Source organism: Balaenoptera musculus, chromosome 11 (assembly GCF_009873245.2).
Source record: "Balaenoptera musculus isolate JJ_BM4_2016_0621 chromosome 11, mBalMus1.pri.v3, whole genome shotgun sequence".
NCBI lineage: Eukaryota > Metazoa > Chordata > Mammalia > Artiodactyla > Balaenopteridae > Balaenoptera > Balaenoptera musculus.
In genome coordinates, this window is record NC_045795.1 from 28,637,547 (window position 1) to 28,660,042 (window position 22,496).

The window sequence follows — 22,496 nt, forward strand, 5'->3', positions numbered from 1 at the left end:
GTTTCACATAAAGTTAAACATACACTTACCATATGACTCCTAGCTACACATACTCTGGAGAAGTAAAACTTACGCCGACATAAAAACCTATGCACAAATGTTTACAGCAGCTCTGTTCTCAACTGCCACAAACTAGAAAAATCCCAATGCCCTTCAATGGACAAACGGACTTAAAAAAAAAAAAAACTGGTACAGTCATACAATGCAATATTACCCATACGAAGTGCCTCTGGTTAATGCTGGAAATGCTCCCAAGAAACAGAGAAAAGGCTGAATTGCTTGATAGGTATCAATACCACCGATTGAGGTCTGCAGCTGCAGTTGACTGCCATTTCAAGATAATTGAATCCAGGGTAAGAATTATTGTTAAATTAAAAAAAAGAAAGAAAGAAAGAAAAAAAGGAAATTTGTGAAGCTGTCACTGCAGCTGTGCCAGCATAGCGAAAACCATGCACTTTTTATTTCATACTGAAAATACAAGTTTTAATTCAGGATTGCTATAAGAAAGGCACACCTATAGACTCTAATATGATTCAAGAAAAAAAGCAAAGTCATTACATGACAACTTAAAGCAAGAGGAAGGTGAAGGATCGAAAGCTGGAGAATTTAATGCCAAGAAAGGATGGTCTGTTAATTTTAGAAAGAGGTCTGGCTTTAAAAATGCCAAGATAACGGGAGAAACAGCTTCTGCTGACCAAGAGAAAGCAGAAGAGTTCCCAAATGCCATTAAGAAAATAATTTAGGAGAAAGGATATCTGTCTGAAAAGGTTTTTAATGCAGACAAAGGTGCCCTATTCTGGGGAAAAAAAGTCACAAAGGACATTTATTAGTGAAAAAAAGAGAGAGAGAAGCGACCACCAAGATTTAAGGCAGGAAGGGACAGGCTAACACTACTGTTTTGTGCAAATGCAGTCGGGTTTATGGTCAGGATTGCTCTCATCTATAAAGCTGCTAACTCCCGAGCCTTGAGGAAAAGATTAAACACAAGCTGCCAATCTTTTGGTTATAAAACAAGAAGGCCTGGATAAGAATGCAATCCAGAAAAAGGACTGGGGACTTCCCTGGTGGCGCAGTGGTTAAGAATCCACCAGCCAATGCAGAGGACATGGGTTCGAGCCCTAGTCCGGGAAGATCCCACATGCCGCGGAGCAACTAAGCCCGTGAGCCACAACTACTGAGCCTGCGCTCTAGAGCCCGCGAGCCACAACTACTGAAGCCCGCGTGCCTAGAGCCCGTGCTCCGCAACAAGAGAAGCCACCACAATGAGAAGCCTGCGCACCGCAATGAGAGTAGCCCCTGCTCACCGCAACTAGAGAAAGCCAGTGGGAAGCAACAAAGAGGAAAGAAAGGAAGGGAGGGAGGGAGGGAGGGAGAAAGCGAGAAAGCAGGAAAGCAAGCAAGCAAGAAAGAAATCTTGCCAGTAAAGGACTACTTTTTTTTTTAACATCTTTATTGGAGTATAATTGCTTTACAGTGTTGTGTTAGTCTCTGCTGTATAACAAAGTGAATCAGCTATATGCATACGTATATCCCCATATCCCCTCCCCCTCATGCGTCTCCCTCCCACCCTCCTTATCCCACCCCTCTAGGTGGTGGCAAAGCACTGAGCTGATCTCCCTGTGCCAAGCAAGGACTACTTTTTAAAGTTCTTTTGATATTGGACAATGTCCCCTGGCCACCCAGAACCCCATGAGTTCAACAACGAAGGCATCGGAGTTACCTACTTGCCCCTGAACACAATGGCTCCAATTCAGCCTCTAGATCAGGGGGTCAAAGGACCTTTAAGGCTCATCGCACATAGTACTCTACAGAAAAGATTGCCAATACTTATCGAAGAGGACCTCCATAGAGAGATCATGAAAGTCTGTAATGGCACCAATGAAGATGCCATTGTTGTTATTTAAAAAAAAAAAAAAAAGCCGTGAAAGCCATCAAGCCCGAAACAATAAATTCCCACTGGAGAAAACTGTGTCCAGTTGTTGCACATGACTTCACAGCACTTACAACAGAGCCAGTCAAGGAAATCCTGAAAGAGTATAGATATGGCAAAAAAAGGTGGAGGGTGAAGGGTTTCAAGGTATGGATCTTGGAGAAATTCAAGAGCTAACAGACACCACACCAGAGGAATTAACAGAAGACGACTTGAAGGAGATGAATGCTTCCAAACGAAACAATGAGAAAGACGACATAAAAACAGCAGTGCCAGGAAACAAACTGACAACTTTGTTTATTGATAATCTGGCAGAAGGGTTCTGATTATTCAAGAATGCTTTTGACTTCTTTTACAAGATGGATCCTTCTAGGATACAGGCACTGAAACTAAAGCAAACTGTGGAGGAAGGATTGGTACCTACAGAAACATTTTTAGAAAAATGAAAAAGCAAAGAAAAGTCACACAAAAATCATATTTCCGTAATGGTATACCAAGCATTCCTGCCTCTCCTGCATCCCCTTCCAACTCTTCCATCTCTGCCACCCAAGACAGCAAGACCAACTGCTCTTCTTCCTCCACCTCCTCACAGCCTACCCAACGTGAAAAGAAGGATAAAGACCTTTATGATTATCCACTTCCACTTAAGGAACAGTAAATAATCATCATGCCTTACAGTTAATAAACTTACCTGTTGTGTGTGTCTTCACGTGAAAAATCTCATAACTGTACAGCAAGAAATGTATGAGACGTTTCTGTGTCATCATCATCACCATCACCTAAGTATTCATCATGTAGAACATAGTGTGCAAGTCTTGTATTGAAGTAGATAGCCAGTCCTTACATAGGCATGGGTGATATTTAATATAAAGTTAATGTCTTAGTTTTCTTACTGTTTTATAACTTGGCTTTCAAAGAATTACATTACCATACAGTACACCTATCTCTCTCATAATTGGAGAAACTGTATATTAGCCTATCACCACAGGTGGTTTTTTTTTTAATATAACAATATTTACATACTGTATTGTGAATATGACTGCACTATCGTATGCCATAATTTTATAACAATTTATTCACTAGTGTAAAAGCTAGGCTACCATGAAGCAACCATATCAATTATACTAGGCTACCATAAAGCATTAATATTGCTGCCTCTTTGTTATCAATGTATGAATCATTATACCTATAAATAAATACGAATTCATTTTTCACATTATCTTTTCATTTTTGATGTCTAATGTTAGTAATACATATAACATCTATGGTGTTTTGTATCATATAAGACAATATTGACGTAGCTACTGATAGACAATTCATCTTGTAAGCCGATGACATAAATTTATATCAATAAATACAGTACAGTACTAATAAATGTATTTTCTCTTCTTTATGATTTTAATAACATTTTCTTTTCCCTAGCTTCCTTTATTATAAAAATTCAATATGTAGTACATATAACATACAAAATATGTGAAAATAAACTGTTTATGTTATTTGTAGAGCTCCCAGTCAACAGCAGGCTATTAGTAAAGTTTGGGGGGAGTCAAAAGTTATATGCAGATTTTCAACTTTGCAAGGGGTCGGCGCCCCTAACCCCTGCACTGTTCAAGAGTCAACTGTATATGTGAAGTATGAACCAAATCTGTAAAATACATTTATTTTCTAAGACCTAAAACACATCAAAATAACTATTCACTCTGTAGAAGTTTATGGGCCATTTTTGTCATTCTTTATCCTCCCTGTATTTTCTAAACTTCCTAAGATGAACAGTTTTATATTCAGAAAGATGTCACTAACGTTAGTATCCCATAGTGGACTGTATATACAGAATGTTACTGTGGCAGAACCCCAAATATGCAAAACTGTGTTCCTTATTGTAATGTCACTCTTTCCCAGTGAGGGTTTCATTCCAAGATGATACAGGAGGGTATCTGATGTTTTGTCCCACAATATACACCAAAACATTTCACCTAGTTATAGAGCCAGTTAGAGCCATGTGGGATATGTTTCAACCATAAAGGAATCATTAAAAAGTCATAAATCCCATCCGCCCTACTCTCTGATAGAATTCTATAATTCTGTTACCAAACCAAACTCAATACAAAAAAGTTAACACCAATTTTCCAAGATCACCTTATTATCTTAGAAACCACAGATTCCATAAAACAAGTCATATGGAACAAGAAATCCTGACTTACAAATGCACTGTTTTTCAAGTTCCTGACTATTTGTTCAACTTAAAAGTGCTATCTGCCCCTAGCCATCAATTTAATTATAATGCCTATATTCAGATGTAAGAATTGTTAAGTACGTCAGTGTATTTTATAATAGCTTCACATACAATATGCATATATACAATATACACTATACTACATAAATTATACAAAATGTTCCTCAAAATATTAGAGTAAGTTATAAAGGTTTTGGCAAAAAATATGTTCCAGCAGTAAATGTCAGTTCAGTACAATGAATTCCTCCTTAAATAACATTAAATTACTCTTTATTTTGCTCATCTTGCAGAATTATACTGAGTTAACTTTCATATATTTTATCCACTTTATTTTAACAAAACCTTTATTCTGAAGTCCAACTTTCAACGCAGTCCATGTTTTTTCCAGTAAAATTAACTTATTCATTAAAAATCAGTTTGTTGTAAGAGCTAATTTTATATACATGTTAGAGTAGCATTCTATTCTTAATTTTTCTCAGATAATCAAACTATATTAAAAAACACTAACATCTCATTTATTAGAGCTAAATAAACCAGATCCTTCTGAAGTCAGTAAACTTCAAAATAAATTCATCCTAGATATTTGGGGCTATTTTTGCCAATATATGAATAACCATCCTAATACCAAAGACTGAAATTATATATATTTAACTGATCAGTTCTACTAAGTCATCTCAAATGGCACTAGCACTTGCATGGTTAACTCATCCAGCAATCCATTTCCAAAGCGTCTCAAAAGATTTAATACTTCAAAGAAGCCTCATCAGGATGAGCAATGAAAAATCAACTGGAGCCACAAGAGATTACAGAATACACAAAGAGATCTGCCAATTCAACATTCTAAAAAGAGATGTTGCAGAGTTGGGTCAGACTCAGCAGCCCAGAGGCATGTGAGAACTTATGAAACTAGGCTGGTTCTTGGAGAGACTATAAAGTTCCAAGCCTAAAAATCTCAATGAAACGGATAAATTTCTATTTTAAAGAAAAACTAATTACTCAAGAGATTTTTTAAAAAGTCAACAGATCAATAATCCAGGAATAAAATCAGAAAGTGGTCTAAAAAAAAATGACCTCAAAAAAGTTACCAAAAATAGTTTGTTTTAAAGGTTAATTCTTTCAAAACTACTATAGAACACAAAACAAGCCCACAAACCTTCACTATTTTAAAATAATCAGTATTTGAAACAATTTGAATGTTATCAAGACCAAAGATTGCAGCCAGAAATGTACTTTCAAATAGATAAGGTTCTAAGTAAAATGTCAACAAACAATTCAAATGCATAGTTAGATAATTAGCTACCACAACTAAGCAAGGTCTATCATGGGATAGATTTAATCTTGGAAAATCTAATTTATCATATAAATAGATGTAATACGAAAAACCACATGATCCACAGATTCTAAAATAAGCATTCAATAAAAATTAGCCTTTGTGTGTGTGTCTGTGTGAACCTGATCCCTCTCGTCACAGTAAAAAGCCTATAGCATGAGGTCTTAACCTCAAGCTTTGCCCTAGAAAACATAAGCTTTGAGGCTAAAATAGCAATTCAGTTTCTCTCAGGATAACTAGATTTAGAACATGTAAATTCAGAACTAATTTATATTAGGGTAATGGTTCTCAACCAAGATAATTCTGCCCCATAGGGGACACTCTGGAATGTCTGGAGACATTTTTGGTTGTTACAACTCAGGGAATTCTACTGGCATCTACTGCGTAGAGGCTAGGGATGTTGCCTTAGCACCGATGAAAACACAGGACAGCCCCTCAACAACAAGTAATTTCTGGCCCAAAATGTCAACACAAAACTGCCAGTGTTGAAAAGCTGTGTAAAAGGGGAACATGTTACATACAGATTTTCATCTCATACCATATCCCGCAAATTCTAATTGAATAAAAAAGAACACAATACACACACACACACACACACACACACAAACACACACACACTTTCAAACAAAAGGAAGGAAGTGGACAGGAGGGAGGGAAAGAAATGGAAGTGAATATCAAAATTATGGAGAAAAAAGAAATTTCTAAACTAAAGCAAACAAGTTGAAAACTGGGAATAAATATTTGTAGCAAACAAGACAAAGAATTAAGAGTATTTGTTAGAACCGAAAAGAAAAATATGAAAACCTAGAATGAAAAACAAGTAAAAGAAAGTGAAGTATTTAAAAAGTACACTAAGCCACTCTAAGAACTTAAACCTCACTTTAAAACAAAACAAAACAACATTTTTACTTAACAACTTGGCTGCAGGAAGGGATGGGGGGTAGTGTCGGTGGAGTATTTTTTTTAAACACAATTTTTTTTTAACATCTTTACTGGAATATAATTGCTTTACAATGGTGTGTTAGTTTCTGCTTTATAACAAAGTGAATCAGCTATACGTATACATATGTCCCCATATACCCTCCCTTTTGCATCTCCCTCCCACCCTCCCTATCCCACCCCTCTAGGATGGTCACAAAGCATGGACCTGATCTCCCTGTGCTATGCAGCTGCTTCCCACTAGCTGTCTATTTTACATTTGGTAGTGTATATATGTCAATGCTACTCTCTCACTTTGTCCCAGCTTACCCTTCCCCCTCCCTGTGCCCTCAAGTCCATTCTCTATGTCTGCATCTTTATTCCTGTCCTGCCCCTAGGTTCATCAGAACCTTTTTTTTTTTATTCCATATATACGTGTCAGCATACGGTATTTGTTTTTCTCTTTCTGACTTACTTCATTCTGTATGACAGACTCTAGGTCCATCCACCTCACTACAAGTAACTCAATTTCATTTCTTTTTATGGCTGAGTAATATTCCATTGTATATATGTGCCACATCTTCTTTATCCATTCATCTGTCGATGGACACTTAGGTTGCTTCCATGTGCTGGCTATTGTAAATAGTGCTGCAATGAACATTGTGGTACGTGACTCTTTTTGAATTATGGTTAAACACTTAATTTAAAAATAGTGATCTTTTTAAAAATAAAAATGTCTGAAAACCAGGCTTAAAAATCTTAAAATTCAGAATTTTTTAAAAAGATTATGCACAAAAATATTAATGGCAGTACTATAAAAGTTTTGACTGTTCTGCCCTCATAAACACATATTTTTTGGATAATGAAATATCACCTAATGAAAAAATAATGTAAACAATTTACACAAATTCCAAATAGGTTTGAGTTGTATGAGCAGTCACTAGGGAATGTTTACTTTGGTTTGGGTCAATACAGTACAGATAAATAGCACAATGGCATCTAATTGGGTGTGTCAAATTAACCTTATTTCTATTATAGCACTGGTTACATTAGACCACTGAGAATTAACCATTGTTTATTATAGCAAAGGTCAAAATATAGAAAGTTATACAAAAATTAACAGAAATATACTCCAATATAAGCTTTATTGCCAAAGAAGTAGTTATATGATAAAAAACACTTTAATGCTTCCACCTCTTATTTCTTATTTAAAAAAATTTTTTTTTAATATTTTTAGTTTTTATTTTCAGGATTAAATTTTTTTTTACCATAAACCAAAAATTTTTACCAGAAATTTATTTCCAGGACTATCTTTACCATAAATGGAGAAATGAAAAACTGATGAGCATTGCTTAATGCCATTAACCAATGACATTTCATTATTTAGGTCCCCTACAGTTACCCAGGGCTATTAGTCAAAACGCTAATTACAAGCACAGTATCATCCCTAAAGTTCTTTTAACTATATGTATAATATTATAATTTGTCATTTACTTCCTCAAGCTTGTTAAACACAGAACTGACAAGCAAAAAGTTTCTTATGTTTTTCAGCAGAGATAAGTAAATCCAGTCATTCTTAAGATATCACATAGAACACCCACCCCTCCTTTCTGTGTTTCAAATAGAGTGCGAAAGTTTGCAAAGTACCATATACTCTTACCACATATTCAAGAGAAGAAAAGCAAATGTGGTATGAGGAAGTTTTTACACAGTATTACATTCCTTTAAACATTACTAAATCAGATCAATAGGTGACAGATATCCACAAAAATACCTTAAGCAAAGTTCAAAAATGAAAAAGGATTTTAATCTCACAAAAAACTGATTAAGAATTAGCCCAAAACAAAGAAATTACCATATACATGTGATTAATGTCTCCTCCCAAAATAATAAATCCTAAAAACAACAAATATACAAAATCTATCTAAAAAGCAAATAAGTTGGAAAACTCAATTAAATATTCCTCAGATTTTTAATCCACTATTAACTCTAAAAAAACACTAGAAATTAGTTTTAATCACATTTCAAGCCAGATTTTTTTTAAATACCAATGAATATTTGTCATGAAGTTTTATAGAACCCACCAAAAAAAAAAAAAAGAAAAAATTCTATGATACCCTACTAGATAAATGAGTAAAAGACCAATGTGTAACACACAGTTAAAATTTGTTGTCTAAGAGAAAACAGTTACCCAAATACATGAACAATGTGTAACACCAACTCACAATTTTCAGGTAATAAATATTTAAGGTTCATTTTTAAACCACACCAGGACATAATCATTTCAATTTATGTTACTTGCTCTGTCTAGCTCAACATTTTTCTCCTTTCCCAAAATGTTTTAAAAAATAATTAAGAGGAAATGCTTTGATCAATGCAAGTTTGATTCTGCCTTCTCCATATCCTGTCTGACCTTGGGTGAGTAACAATCTCTTTAACTTTAATTTCTGAATCTGAAGAATGGGAACAATGATATTTTAACCCAGAATGCTCTTGTGGGATTAAATGTTCAATAAAATGTCTAGCATTGGAAGCATTTCCTAAATGATAATAATTCGCAAAATATCAGCTAAAAAGAAATTTTAAGCTTACCAAAAAGTGGGAAGTTGCTATAAAAGACAATTTTACTCACTTTCTAAGCAGACTTTAAAAATATAATGAAGTTATACAGACAACTGCAAGAACCTATAAGAATAATCAGAATCAAGAAAAAATCTGAAGTAATTATTTGAATTTCTCTAAGCATCCACCAAAATCTCTAAGCATCTTATGTTTCTAAGCATTCACCAAAACTAAATGCATGCATACAAAAAACAATAATTTAAATTCTTAGAGTCAAAGAAGTGTTAAATGCAAATGATCCCACAACACTATCTGGCCAGGATTGAGAGCAGGGGATTATGTTTTACTCATCTTTGTATTCCCAAACCCCATCACAATGCCTGACATACAGTATGTACTCAACAGCTATTTGGAGCATTGAAATGAAAGATATTACACTGTCTAAAATTTTAAACTCTTATTTAGTTCCCTGGTGGTCCACTGGTTAAGACTCTGCACTCCCAATGCAGGGGGCCCAGGTTCGATCCCTGGTCAGGGAACTAGATCCTGCATGCTGCAACTAAGACCTGGTGCACCCAAATAAACAAATAAATATTCAAAAAACAACCTCTTATTTAGGCAGAAGTATAATCATACTCAACATTCATTCAGGACTTCCCTGGTGGCGCAGTGGTTAAGAATCCGGCTGCCAATGCAGGGGACACGGGTTCGAGCCCTGGTCTGGGAAGATCCCACATGCCGCAGAGCAACTAAGCCCGTGTGCCACAACTACTGAGCCTGCACTCTGAAGCCTGCGAGCCACAACTACTGAGCCCACGTGCTGCAACTACTAAAGCCCGCGTGCCTGGCACCCATGCTCCGCAACAAGAGAAGCCACTGCAATGAGAAGCCCGCGCACCGCAATGAAGAGTAGCCCCCGCTCGCCGCAACTAGAGAAAGCCTGTGCACAGCAATGAAGACCCAACGCAGCCAAAAAAAAAAAAAAAAATTCATTCAGCAAATATTGGAGTGGCTGCTACTAAAAGGCACTTGTTCTAGGACCTGGATACAACCAAAAAAACAGCAGGGCAGGTTAAGGAGGATCAGAAATACCTATTTTCCATAACCCAAAGGACATCTCTCAGAGGAACAGTTAGGAATTCATTCTACATTTTATCGTGATTAAGAGTACCTGGATTCAGTATTTATTACTTTCTACTTCTGTGCTTGCTTTCTAATCTGTAAAATGAGAAAAATAACAGTACACAAAAATGTATATAGATTTGTTGTGAGAATTAAATGAGACGATGCTTATAAAGTGCCTAAAACTGTGCCTTAAACAGAAGTACCTAATAAATACTCACTAAATATTAACACCTGTCATAATATACTACAATCTCCCCACTAACGATTAAGCAACAGGAGTGCAAGGATCTTGCCCACCTTCTTATTGAGTGCTTCTGTCTGTGCTGATAGATACAAATGTCTCAAGAAACATTGTCAAATTTAAACCAAAGTATTTACTGACAAGATAGAATTATAATTATTATTATTATGGAAAAAACAATTAGTGTGGAATATGATTAAAAAACTAGAAACGTTAGAACGTAGGGGGGTAAAAAAAATCACATAATAGCTATTTAACAGTCCTTCAGAACTTTTTTCTGATTACAGACCTCACTGAAAATCCAACAAAAGATATAGACACTTTACCCAGAACAATGTCGTCACACAGGTCCATGCAAAATTTTACATGTTTAAAACTGACAGGTTTCTGAAATATTTTTCCCATGTCATTTCTGAAAACTTATTCCCCAATAATTATGTCTGTGTTTTTCTTTTGAGCTCTTACCAACAGCATTCATGTCTTTGTGAAATATCACACTTAAATCTTACTTATCTCTGAAGTTAAGCATTATAAACTGAAAGAACAGGTCTCTTATTACTAAGGCCAAATTATACACTCAAGTCATTCAAATGTCAAACCAAATGTCATTCAAAAGCTTCAAATTCTCCAATACACCAACAGGCCGACTGCCAAAAAATCACAGTTTATTTAGAAGACGAACTAAACTTCAAGCTTATTACATGCAATCTATTAAACTAAGCATTTTTTTCCATGAGAAAATATACTTGTTATTTAATTACAGTAAATTATCGCTAATTAAATATCTAATACAAAACTAATCAGATAAGGCCAAAAATGGTTTATTTACCATTAAAAAACCCTAAAATAGTTCAATTCCTTACATAACAATTTTAACTGCATAATACTTTAAAAATATTTTCATATATACTCTCGTCAGATTCACAAAAACCCTTAATATTTACATTCTAAAATTGCATTTCCCAGCTGGTAACCACCAGCCACAGGTGACTACAGAGCATGTGAATTATGGCTAGTCCAAACTAAGATGTTTTTTATATATGTAAAATACACACCAGATTCCAAAAACAGAAAAAAATGTATACTAATTAATAAGTTTTTATACTGAACATGTTGAAATAATGTATTTTCTTTAAAACAACATACCCATAATATTAAAATTAATTTCACCTTTGCTGTATTTTTCAACATGGCTATAGAAAAATTTTAATTATATATGTAATTTATCAATTTAGTATGCCTCAAAGACCATATGTATACTTGCTTCATGATACCCATTTAATATCGTATAATTTTACAGTTCAACAACATTGTTCAAGTTATTTTAAACAAACTTTCTGGAGCAAATTAAGTCTTTATGCCTAAATTTATTTAACAGGATAAATTGGAGAATCATAAAGATCTGTCTCACATGCAAAATAAGTAATTTCCCCTTTATTTATTAGAAGTATGTAACATCAATGTAACATACACAGAGTAGTCAATCTGCAGATCCACCTGGCAAGATGTTTAATATCCCAGATTACTGATTCTCTACTAAAGGGACTTAAGAGTCTCAATGAGTCATACAGAAAGGGTTAAAGAGTTCACAGTTGACCCTTGAACAACGTGGGGGTTAGGGGCGCCAACCCTCCTCACAGTTGAAAATTCAAATATAATTTACAGCCGGCCGTTCAGACGGGCGGTTCTGCATTCGCAAATTCAACCAACCACAGATCCTATAGTACTATGGTATTTACTACTGAAAAAAATCCACGTATAAGTGGACCTGCGAAGTTCAAACCTGTGTTATCCAATGGTCAACTGTACTTGTAAAAAGAAAGTTAGACCTCATCCACCCGAATTACTCCAAATTAAAACATTACTGAATCACAGACTTAGTGGACACACAGCAAGCTCCCAATTTTCTGCTAGTTACGAAGAGTGTTAAATTCTTTTAATAGAATAAAATAAGTGATGGGGTCTGTGGCATCCATAAGCTCAGGGCAAGTAAGGTTATTACATATGAAAAAAAAGAATAACAAAGGAATTTTTATTTAGGCTTTAAACTGAGATTTAATCATAAGTTCAGTTGGGTTGTATAGAATACAAAGAATACAAGAAATTTAGGAAATTTTTGTGGGAAAGAGGTTATCTTGAAATTTAAAGTATAGCCTTTACGTTTCCATTTGACATTCATTCTGAAAATTCTGAACTCTCAACAGATTTATTTTCATCATTTAAGGTAATTTTTAAAATTTTTATTGCAGTATAGTTGATTTACAAAGTTGTGTTAGTTTCTGCTGTACTAAGGTAATTTTTTTAACTGCTTCATAAAATGTGTTTGATAAGAATGGTCTAATTAGTAAGTAAGTAAAAATAGAGTCTTCATCTTAAATAGCTTGCACACACACGTACATATGCACACACATACACACACCCCAAAAGAGCAAGGCAAAATACTCAACAGGGTACATTCTGCTGCAGCAGAGCAGGAGTTTTAATTAAAGTCTAATAAAAAACTTTGATAGTAAAACACATTTCTAACTAATTAAAGTGTAACAAAGAATTAGAATAAAAAAACATGCAGAAGAATATACATTTGAAAGACCAACTTTAAATATGTTTCCTAAAAACATTACACGCTACTTTAGCCAAGACTGTATGGTCTCAATTTTACAAATATATGAACTTCTATACTTATAATCCAAAACAAACAATTTGGTACTTGATTATTAGGATAATCATGATAAATACATATACTCTAGGAATGGTACTCTTATAGTTAATAAAGTCAGTCTAGATGTTAGGTAAAGTTCTGGCCTCCTCAGTACTGGGGCACTGATAGACACTAAGAAGGTTAGGACACTTTTAATATTTCAGGTAAAAGGGTCTTGAAGATACCAGTTCAAATGAAGGTGTGTTTTACTCTAAAGACAGTACCAGGAGTAGAGAAAAAAATATCTTGGCTACTGCCAAGTACTCACAATGTCACTGGTCAAACTTAGAGATGAACAAATCCTATTTGCCTTCCAACGCAGGAATCTATATCCTGATCTTCCTTATACCTCTCTTATTACATTTTAACATTTCTGACACTGGAATATATTTTCTTAATGTACTATGGTCCCTTTCTTATTTGGATTTCTAATGACTCACATGTTAAGTTTTATTCCTATCATGTTAATTCTTATTCCTATCACAACACTCTTAGCCAGCCCAACACTCCGATGACACTCATCAACAACTGTAGGTAAGGAGACATGGGAGCATTTACATCAGAATCTCCTGTGTGAAATTTTTAAAAATCTAGATGATTCTAATAATATGCCCAACCCCCAACACTGTTGTAAACTACCTGAGGCACCAAAACTAATATTTGTCCTAATTCTCCTAGCACCTAGCATGGCATTAATCACATTCCTCACATTAAGGCAAATACTTCTTGATTAATCTCTCATCCGAAGTTCCTTTCCTTGACAATGTGACCTTGTGATAGAACCTTTCTCTTCATGTTGGTGGTAACTGTTATTGTTACCATACTTAAAGTATTTTTCTCCTAGAAACTCCTAGTGATTAGATGCCACACAGTCACCCTCTGAGAATTACCTGGACACTGAATCATTAAAAAGAACCTGAGGGACCTTCCCTGATGGCGCAGTGGTTAATAATACACCTGCCAATGCAGGGGACATGGGTTTGAGCCCCGGTCCAGGAAGATCCCACATGCCGCAGAGCAACTAAGCCCATGCGCCACAACTACTGAGCCTACACGCCACAACTACTGAAGCCCGTGCACCTAGAGCCTGTGCTCTGTAACAAGAGAAGCCACCTCAGTGAGAAGCCCGCGCACGGCAACAAAGAGTAGCCCCTGCTCGCCGTAACTAGAGAAAGCCCACGCGCAGGAACGAAGACCCAACGCAGCCAAAAATAAATAAAATTTAAAAAGAACCTGAGCTACGTGGCACTAAAATAGATATGGGAATTCAGGATCCCATGTTAGTCATCTCTGGTTTGCAAATTAGTGGAGAAACAGTATGTGATCATGATGGAAAGTTGAATAAAGTATACAAAATTTTAAAGATTAAAAACGCAAGTCTACTGGAGGCACTGAAAGGAATGATGTGGTATAAAGAGGTTCTAGGAAAGAAAGAGTCCATAACATGGCCATATGTGACACTAGATCAACATTTTAGGCTAGGTATCAATTTAGAATAATGAATTTTTAAAAAGCAGAGTTTCTTATTAGAATAAAAGCTCCTTTAAGTACAAACGACCAATAAATACACTTTAAGTTGAAAGAAAAGAGTAAGTATGAGGATAGAACATCCAGGCAACTGAGGTCTTCAGAAACTATCAAACAAAAATCAAAAAACAAAAAAGAGGTAAAGTCAAATTTAGTCCAAAGGAGGAAACATTTAGAAGCCCAAAAAGAAAATACCTAACTCACTTGGGGCTAAAACCAAGGTTAGAACTGAAAAATGAAAGTACAGCACAGGGACTTCCCTGGTGGCGCAGTGGTTAAGAATCCACCTGCCAATGCAGGGGACAGGGGTTCGAGCCTTGGTCCAGGAAGATCCCACATGCCACAGAGCAACTTAAGCCCGTGCACCCATGCACAACAGCTACTGAAGCCCATGTACTCTAGAGCCCGTGCTCCACAACAAGAGAAGCCACCGCAATGAGAAGCCTGTGCATCAAAACAAAGCGAGCGAAGACGAAGACGCAGGGAGGCAGGGAGGCAGGGAGGCAGGGAGGCAGGGAGGCAGGGAGGCAGGGAGGCAGGGAGGCAGGGAGGCAGGGAGGCAGGGAGGGAAGCACAATCTTGGGTCAGAAAAGCCCTAGTAAGATTATGAAGGGAATTCTATCTGCTTAATAGTAGTAATAAATGACTCTGTGAACAACTAGTCTGAACATCTATCTAACATAAATCTAAAAGCTGTGGGTAGTATGGTGTGGGGGGAGTATGAGGGAGGACTGAAAAGGGCAGGTATACTCTACAAAAAACAAACAAACAAAAAAACAACTAAGAAAGCTCTCTCTAATAACCAGCCTAATAACTAGCCTAACACCACTTCAGTGAAATTGTTCAGGGATCAACAATTAGTAGTACTTTCAAGTTTCTTATGCCTTACTTGCCTATTTATTATTATATTGGCAGTTATGACTATTTAACACTGTTAAGGATGGTGCGAATGTTTCTGAAACAGAAGGGTATGCTGAAACTTTGTAATCTGCTTTGCCTTGGGTGTGAAAGAAGAACAGGTGAAAAAGAAATAGCTGCAAAGAGCAGATGTATCAAATCCCTGAGACCAAATAAACAGAGGGAGCGCTAGACTGTAAGCAAGAAATATCCTCAAGCATTGAGACAGAGAATCTCCTTTCACTCCAGTTACCCAGGACCACTTGTAACACACATATAGATCCAGCTACCGATGCAGTGCCAAGCGGAAAATATATAAGATCTACAGCTTAGGAGCTCAGTATCTTGTCAATATTACTGCTTGCCACATCCTAAACAATTCCAATAACCAAGCTCACTTTTGTTCCTGGGAACAAATAGCTACCTTGTATCTCTCATAAGAAATCTGGACCCTGTCTGGTTCTGCTTCCCGGTTCCTAGGTCTTCAAGGCCTACTGCTAAAACCCATTTCCTCCCTTTTCCAAGATGCCAGCCTGAACCTCTACCTAGTACCTGCTACCCACCACCATCCCACTCCCACACCAACCTGGCCAACTCCACCTGTCTGCACACTGTCTTTTGCTACTCTTAACCCTCATGCTGAGAGGCTAACTATAGTACCTCCATCCAGATTTCCCAGGCCAGTGTTCTGGCCTCTCCATCTAGAAAGAACTAATCCTGCTTGAGGTAAACCTGCCTAGTAGTTGGATATCAAATTCTACCAAGTCACAGATCCATCATGATGATTACCAATTTACCTAAATTTCAATCACATCATATTAGGTTTTATTCCCTCTTTCTTTTCTGAACACAAACTCTGAAAACTCTCAGATCTTTCACAACTTGCACCAGTTTACCTAGGAACTGCTTCTGCAGCTGTCCTATTCTCACACAAATCAAGAATCATTACACCTTTCTTTGCCTATCTTCAACCTCTTGACATGACACCACTTTTTAAATACATTAGAAAATGGTATCATACTTAAAATACACTTAATAGAGGAGAATATTCCATGACACAGGAGAGGAGGGAAAAAAATGACAGACTGGATGACTTATAAATAAAAATTTGAAGGTATTTTCAATTGGCAATATGGAATGAACCGAAGGCACTTCATGCTTTTTTTTAACTTTCTTATCTTAAATGCCTTAAAATTTAGATCATCTTATTAAGTGAATAAGACATCATTTTACTTTGCTAACCCCTCATTTAAGAGAGATATATGGCAAACTTCAGGCTAATTTCTATAGGAAAATATAAAATATTAAGAATGTGAATTTTCACCCTAAATGTGATTTTATGGAATTATAACTATTCAAAATTTGAAACACTTAGAAAAATCTGATCACGAGTGTTTACTAATTAAGGAATACAACTGAGTATTAGATTTGCTAGTGATCCAACTTTGTTTCTTTTTTAAATTAATTTATTTTTTGGCTGCGTTGGGTCTTCGTTGCTGTGCATGGACTTTCTCTAGTTGCAGTGAGCGGGGGCTTCTCATTGCCGTGTCTTCTCTTGTTGTGAAGACACGGACTCTAGGCTCGCGGGCTTCGGTAGTCGTGGCACGCAGGCTCAGTAGTTGTGGCGCACAGGCTCCAGAGCGCAGGCTCAGTAGTTGTGGCGCACGGGCTTAGTTGCTCCGCGGCATGTGGGATCTTCCTGGACCAGGGCTCAAACCCGTGTCCCCTGCACTGGCAGATGGATTCTTAACCACTGCACCACCAGGGAAGTCCAAGCCAACTTTGAAACAAAAATTTCCTAATATTCCTCTTTCATGCTCAGGATTAGTTTAATTGAAGTAAATCCTGAAACTGAAAGGCAAGCTGCCAGGAGGCAATTTCCAGTTGCCACTACTTATTTGTATGAATCACAATTTTATCCAAAGAGTGCATCAAAGAAAAGAAATAAATCACTGTATTACAGAAGTACACATATTATATCTAAACCAAGTATATATTTCTGCCCATTAACTGCCTCATAATTTAAACATGTTGACTTATTATATGTGAGGTGGTAAAAAATAATTTAAACTAAAAAGTTCATAACCTTATCTAAAATTAAGAGAAATTCAATCCTTAAAATCTGCTTACTTTTTCAGAAATAAAAATTTATATATAGTAACACTTCGTGCCATTTGCTTTCTGTCTTATTCCACTCCAAAATGTAGATCTGTACTTTTGGAATAAGAAATATAAGTATTGCCTTTCCATCTTTTTCAAGCTCTCCCCAATTCTTCCACACGGAAGGCCTCAAATTTCCTTATGATAAGCATTCTTCCACATTTAATAAATGCAGAAACTAAAAACAGTGCTTTAGTTTAAGATAAAATTCAAATAAGTCTCTACTAACACTCATCCCACTTAGTTTTTCCTAAACTACTAAACTCACTACCAATAATGAACTTTCTCACAGTATACCGAATTTTGAAAGTTATCTTCCTGTTTCTGCATTGGTACAAAATCATCTCATCCCGCTGGTGCCTCAAAGACAATATCATGCTTCTAACAAAGGTCAAACATTGAGAATTGTTTTTTCAAGTTGGTGCAAGATTTAGGGAAATTCATTTGAAAATGAAAATAATAGCAACCAACATTGGCACTGTTCTAAGCACTTTACAAGTATTAACTCATTCAATCCTCCTAACAACCTATAAGGTTGATAGTTTTATCCCATTTATAGATTAAGAAACTGAAGCTCAGTCACAACAGCTAGTAGGTAGAAGAGCCAGGATCTGACCTTAAACTGTCCCAGTTCAGAGCCCAAGCACGCTCTTAACTCTCTAGCTGTACCACCTAAATGTTAAGAACCATCACTTAATAGGTATCCAAGTTATTTTGAAACGAAGAAATTAAAGATTTTTCATTTCGTGATGAACTAGATAAATACCCATGTAATATTTTAAGCTATCGTCTTAAATCATAAGAAATAAAGACTTCTGACAGCAAAACCAAGTATGTTAGATTAATATTAAAGAAAAAACTCCCTTTAAATGATTTTGATAATTTTATTACGAATACATGACCAATACATTTAAAGTACACATTCATATGACAATATCTGACAAATACCTCACAAAAATTAATTGCAAATGCACCCAAGTAATCAACCTTTAAAACACATTTCTGGGTAGTCAAGTTGAGAGTGTACAAACATCACACTTTACCGAGATAATCAGGCAACTCACCTAACTAGAACACAGCAAAGTCACTGAGAAAAGGCCTCCGAACCATCAAAATAAATACTCCAATGTCCATGTATTGATACTCACTTTTCTCAAAAGAGGATCTCACAACTAAATAAGGGTCAACTCATTTTTACCCTTAGGCAGAATTACAAATTTGATTTCCGGAGGAAAAAATGGCGTAGAAAAATGACCAGTGGGAAGGTGAAGGGGGACACTGATCACAGTGACAAGCACATCCAATAGAGAAGCAGAAAAATGCTTACTTAATAACTTCAAAATGCAAAGAAATCTGATCTACAGTCCTATATACAATCCAACAGATCCTCACGGCACCACAGTTAACTGATGGTCACAAATGATGACCCTGGGTCATCAAAAGATTTAATTATATTCTGCATCCTACTTAAAACAGAAAAGAATACCATATTTAATTTTAGTATGATTTTCACTCAAAGTCGTTTTATAATTTGAAGCTTAGAGGACAAACCCTCAATTACCCAGTAAGCTCAACTAATAAATTAGAAAGAAATTAATTGGAAAGTTCCAAATAGCAAAGGTTTCACTGTTTCTAAGTTTAAGAGCACTATGTGTACAAAAGTTAACCTGAAAGCAAAAGGGAGACAGGAGAGCACAGAAGTAGAAAGTCTAAGAAAACACAGAAGAGCTAGGCGACTGTCTATAAACGCTATCTTTAAGGCATTTCCCACAAAACAATGTGTGGGCAGTAGGTGCCACATCAGCAGTACTCTGTATTTGTCCTGCTCCTAAATCATTTGTTATTTTCATGAATTATTAATTTCAGTTAATAGTCTGTTGAGATGAAGCAGTACCAACTCTTCCCTCAACTGCAAGAAGTGATAGCGTCCTTCTGATTGCTCTACAAAACCAACACTGGGATTACTCTTACAGAGCATGCATATGCCTTACGGGGGCACACATTTGATTTAAAAAAAAAAAAAAAAGTTCTCTTTTAAACTGCTTTTCATTTTTAAAGGATTCAGGGAGATAGTGCCTAGCCCACACCGAACTTTGTTATCAAAAAAATTGTTACACTCAACAAAACTCCCTTTCAAACGAGGCTGCAACACATTCTTTCTTTGGAGCCAGAGCTCCAAACAAAAACTTTAAAGCACATAGTAAATAACATATAAGGCCTTGTACGTTTCTCCCCTTCTAGCGAGGAAGTCTAACTCCAAACAGGAAACTGCTTCTCAAAGGATTCAACGCAGAAATCCTACCAAACGCCAATCCAGTTCTCAGGAAGAGATTTAATATTTAAGTGCCAACACACTTGCCCAGGTAGAAACGGGGTAAATACTCAAGCTTCCCTGCCCTTGAGGCACCCCTTGGACGTTTTAGCAGGGAAAAAAAAAAAATTGCCTTTTCTAACGAACAAACTACAAAATGCTTTAAAAGGCCAATCTATACAAAGGTTCGCAGAAGATAAAGAAGTTGAAAGTGCTAGTTTGTCAAGTTTTTCGATCACCCTCCCCCATCCCACCAGGATCGGGGAGGAAAGAAGGGGCTAAGGAAGAAGGGAGGTTCGGGGCTGAGCGGAGCTAGGCGCGGGGCGAGGTGATCGGGCGCCCCCCCCCTCATCCCCTCACCTTTCCCGGGACCAGGAAAAGAGGCAGAGAGGAAAGCACGAGATGGAGCACCTCTCTGCCAGAAGAGCAAGGTGGAAGGCAGGGCGAGGAGGGGCGGCGGGGAGCGAGCCGTGCGGCCGCGCAAGGACCGACCCCCGCCCCCTCCCCGCCGAAATCGAGAAGGGGAACCGCCTCCCCGAATCGGGAGCGTCCTCGAGTCCCTTACCCATGCTGGGGGCTCCCGCGGGGAGCAGCCCGGCGCCCGCCGCTCCTCCTCCGGCTGCTCGCGCGGCCGCTCCGGCGGCAGGAGGCGGGCCCTCCGGTCGGCTCTAGCCCGGCTGAGCTCAGGCGGGGCAAGAAGGCGCCTCCATCCGCCCGCGGCGTTCCCCGGCCAGTCCCGTCCGCGCCGGCTGGAGCGCCCTCCCCCGCCCGCCCAGCCGGCGGCTTCCCCTCCCCCGGTCGCTCCCGCCACGGGGTGGGACCTGCTGGTTCGTCGTGGCCGCCGGCTCCAACCCGGAGCGCCAGCGCAGCCCCGGAGCCCGCCCCCCCGCCGCTCCCTCGGCGCCTGCAGTCCTTTAACGTGACGCCAAAGACTGAGGTGGAGACCGGGACAGAGGCCGGGAAGGTGCCGGGAGCTGGGCCGGGAGCAGGAAAATCTCGCGAGAATCCCCGGTCCTCCCTGCCCCACCCCCGCCGCGTTCCGGCTCACCGCCTGCCCCCCGGCGGCTGCCAGGTGCGGTGACGTCATGGCCAGGGGTCGCTCGCCGCCCGCGTCCAGGTGCGCGGAGCGGATGGGGGAGCCGTGCAGTACACCTGCGACCAGTCCTCCGCCCTGAAGTTCGAAGCTGCTGGGACAGGCGTGTTGTGTGGTTTGTCGCTTCAGATGGATACAAAGAGTTTTTGCTGATAGGCAAATTGAGCTTGGGTTGCCCCACTTTGCAGAGTTGCTGCAGCAGGCTTTGGGGGACCTAAAAGAAAAGACGCCGCGAGAGAGAGATGCAAGAGGACAGAAGTAGAGAGAAAAACCGCTTGCTTTCGAACTTTAGAGGTCCAGCTGCAACCAGAACCCGCGGTTTACCTTCCAAAGTTCCGCATGAATCAGAAGCATTTCTTAGTCGGAAAAAAATCTTAGGCACAGAGTAAATTCTATTTTACAGGATTAAATTATTGGGTTCCTTTAGTCTCTGTCCGCTGAAGAGCACTTTCTAAATCCCTTTCCTCTTTCGAAAGTATAGTTTAAATTGTTACCTGATGGGGAGGGGAGAGCAGGTCGGGATAGTCATGATTTGAGAGATTGCCTGGCATTTTTTTCTAGCCTGAATATGAAAAAGAGCATAGGATTATTGTAATCAGATATGACACTTTCTTAGAGTTAGAAATATATATAATTAATTCAGCCAGGGACTTCCCTGGCGGTCCAGTGGTTAAGACTGTGCTTCCATAGCAGGGGCCATGGGTTCCATCCCCGGTAGGGGAACTAATAACCCACATGCCAAACAGCTCAAAAAGAAAAAAAAAAAGTTCAGCCAACTTTTTTCCTCTACTGTTGAAGCAAACCCAGTTCCTGGACAGATGCGTGTGAGAGCAACATTTGTTGGTGCTTTTTAAAGCAATTTTGTCATTTAATTCTCACAATCATCCAGGCAAACCCAGGTTTCTGAAACTCAGCACAGCCATTTATTTTTTGTGGGACTTTGGATAAGTTAACCTCGCTGGATTTCAGTTTCTCGAGTCTGTGGAAAGAAATCTTTATAGTGCAAAGCACAGTGTCTGGCACATAGTAGCAACTTTGTAAATATCCATTTCCACTATCTCCTATAGGCCTGCATTTGCCATCCTTTAATCTTTTATTTCTAGAAAGATTACATAGGGTACCTTTTTAACAAGAATTGTCAGTTACAATCAGAGACCAAAAAGGAAAAAAGAAAAAAATTTAATATGCACACCCAAAAAGATGTACATATTGGCTGTGTTGTACTGAAACCATGAAACATATTGTGACTTTTTTCAGTCAACAAATATTTATTGAGTATTATGTTAATTGTCCCCTTCCAAGCAAACAAATAAACAAACCAAAAAAGCTGAAGTCCCTCCCTTACCCTCAAAGATTTTGAATTCTAACCAGAAAGTGAGACATGAACAGATAGTTTATTAACAGTATGAGGTAGAGAGAGTCAAATTCCTGAGAATTTAAAGGAAAATTACTATGGGCAAGGCAAGCTTCA

General features: G+C 37.9%; 1 protein-coding gene across 2 annotated transcripts in view; it reads right to left on the minus strand.

The window, feature by feature from the left end:
- The window catches only part of LOC118903697 (CD2 associated protein), a 112,629-nt gene extending 91,771 nt beyond the window's left edge, over positions 1-20,858 (minus strand). Inside the window, exon 1 of one of the 2 annotated variants that reach the window (XM_036869022.1) lies at positions 20,498-20,858. In XM_036869022.1, the coding sequence (XP_036724917.1) occupies positions 20,498-20,501 (4 nt within the window). In that variant the 5' untranslated portion in view covers positions 20,502-20,858. The remainder of the gene's footprint in view (positions 1-20,497) is intronic. The other variant, XM_036869023.1, reaches the window with a different exon arrangement.
- Between the last annotated feature and the right edge of the window lie 1,638 nt (positions 20,859-22,496).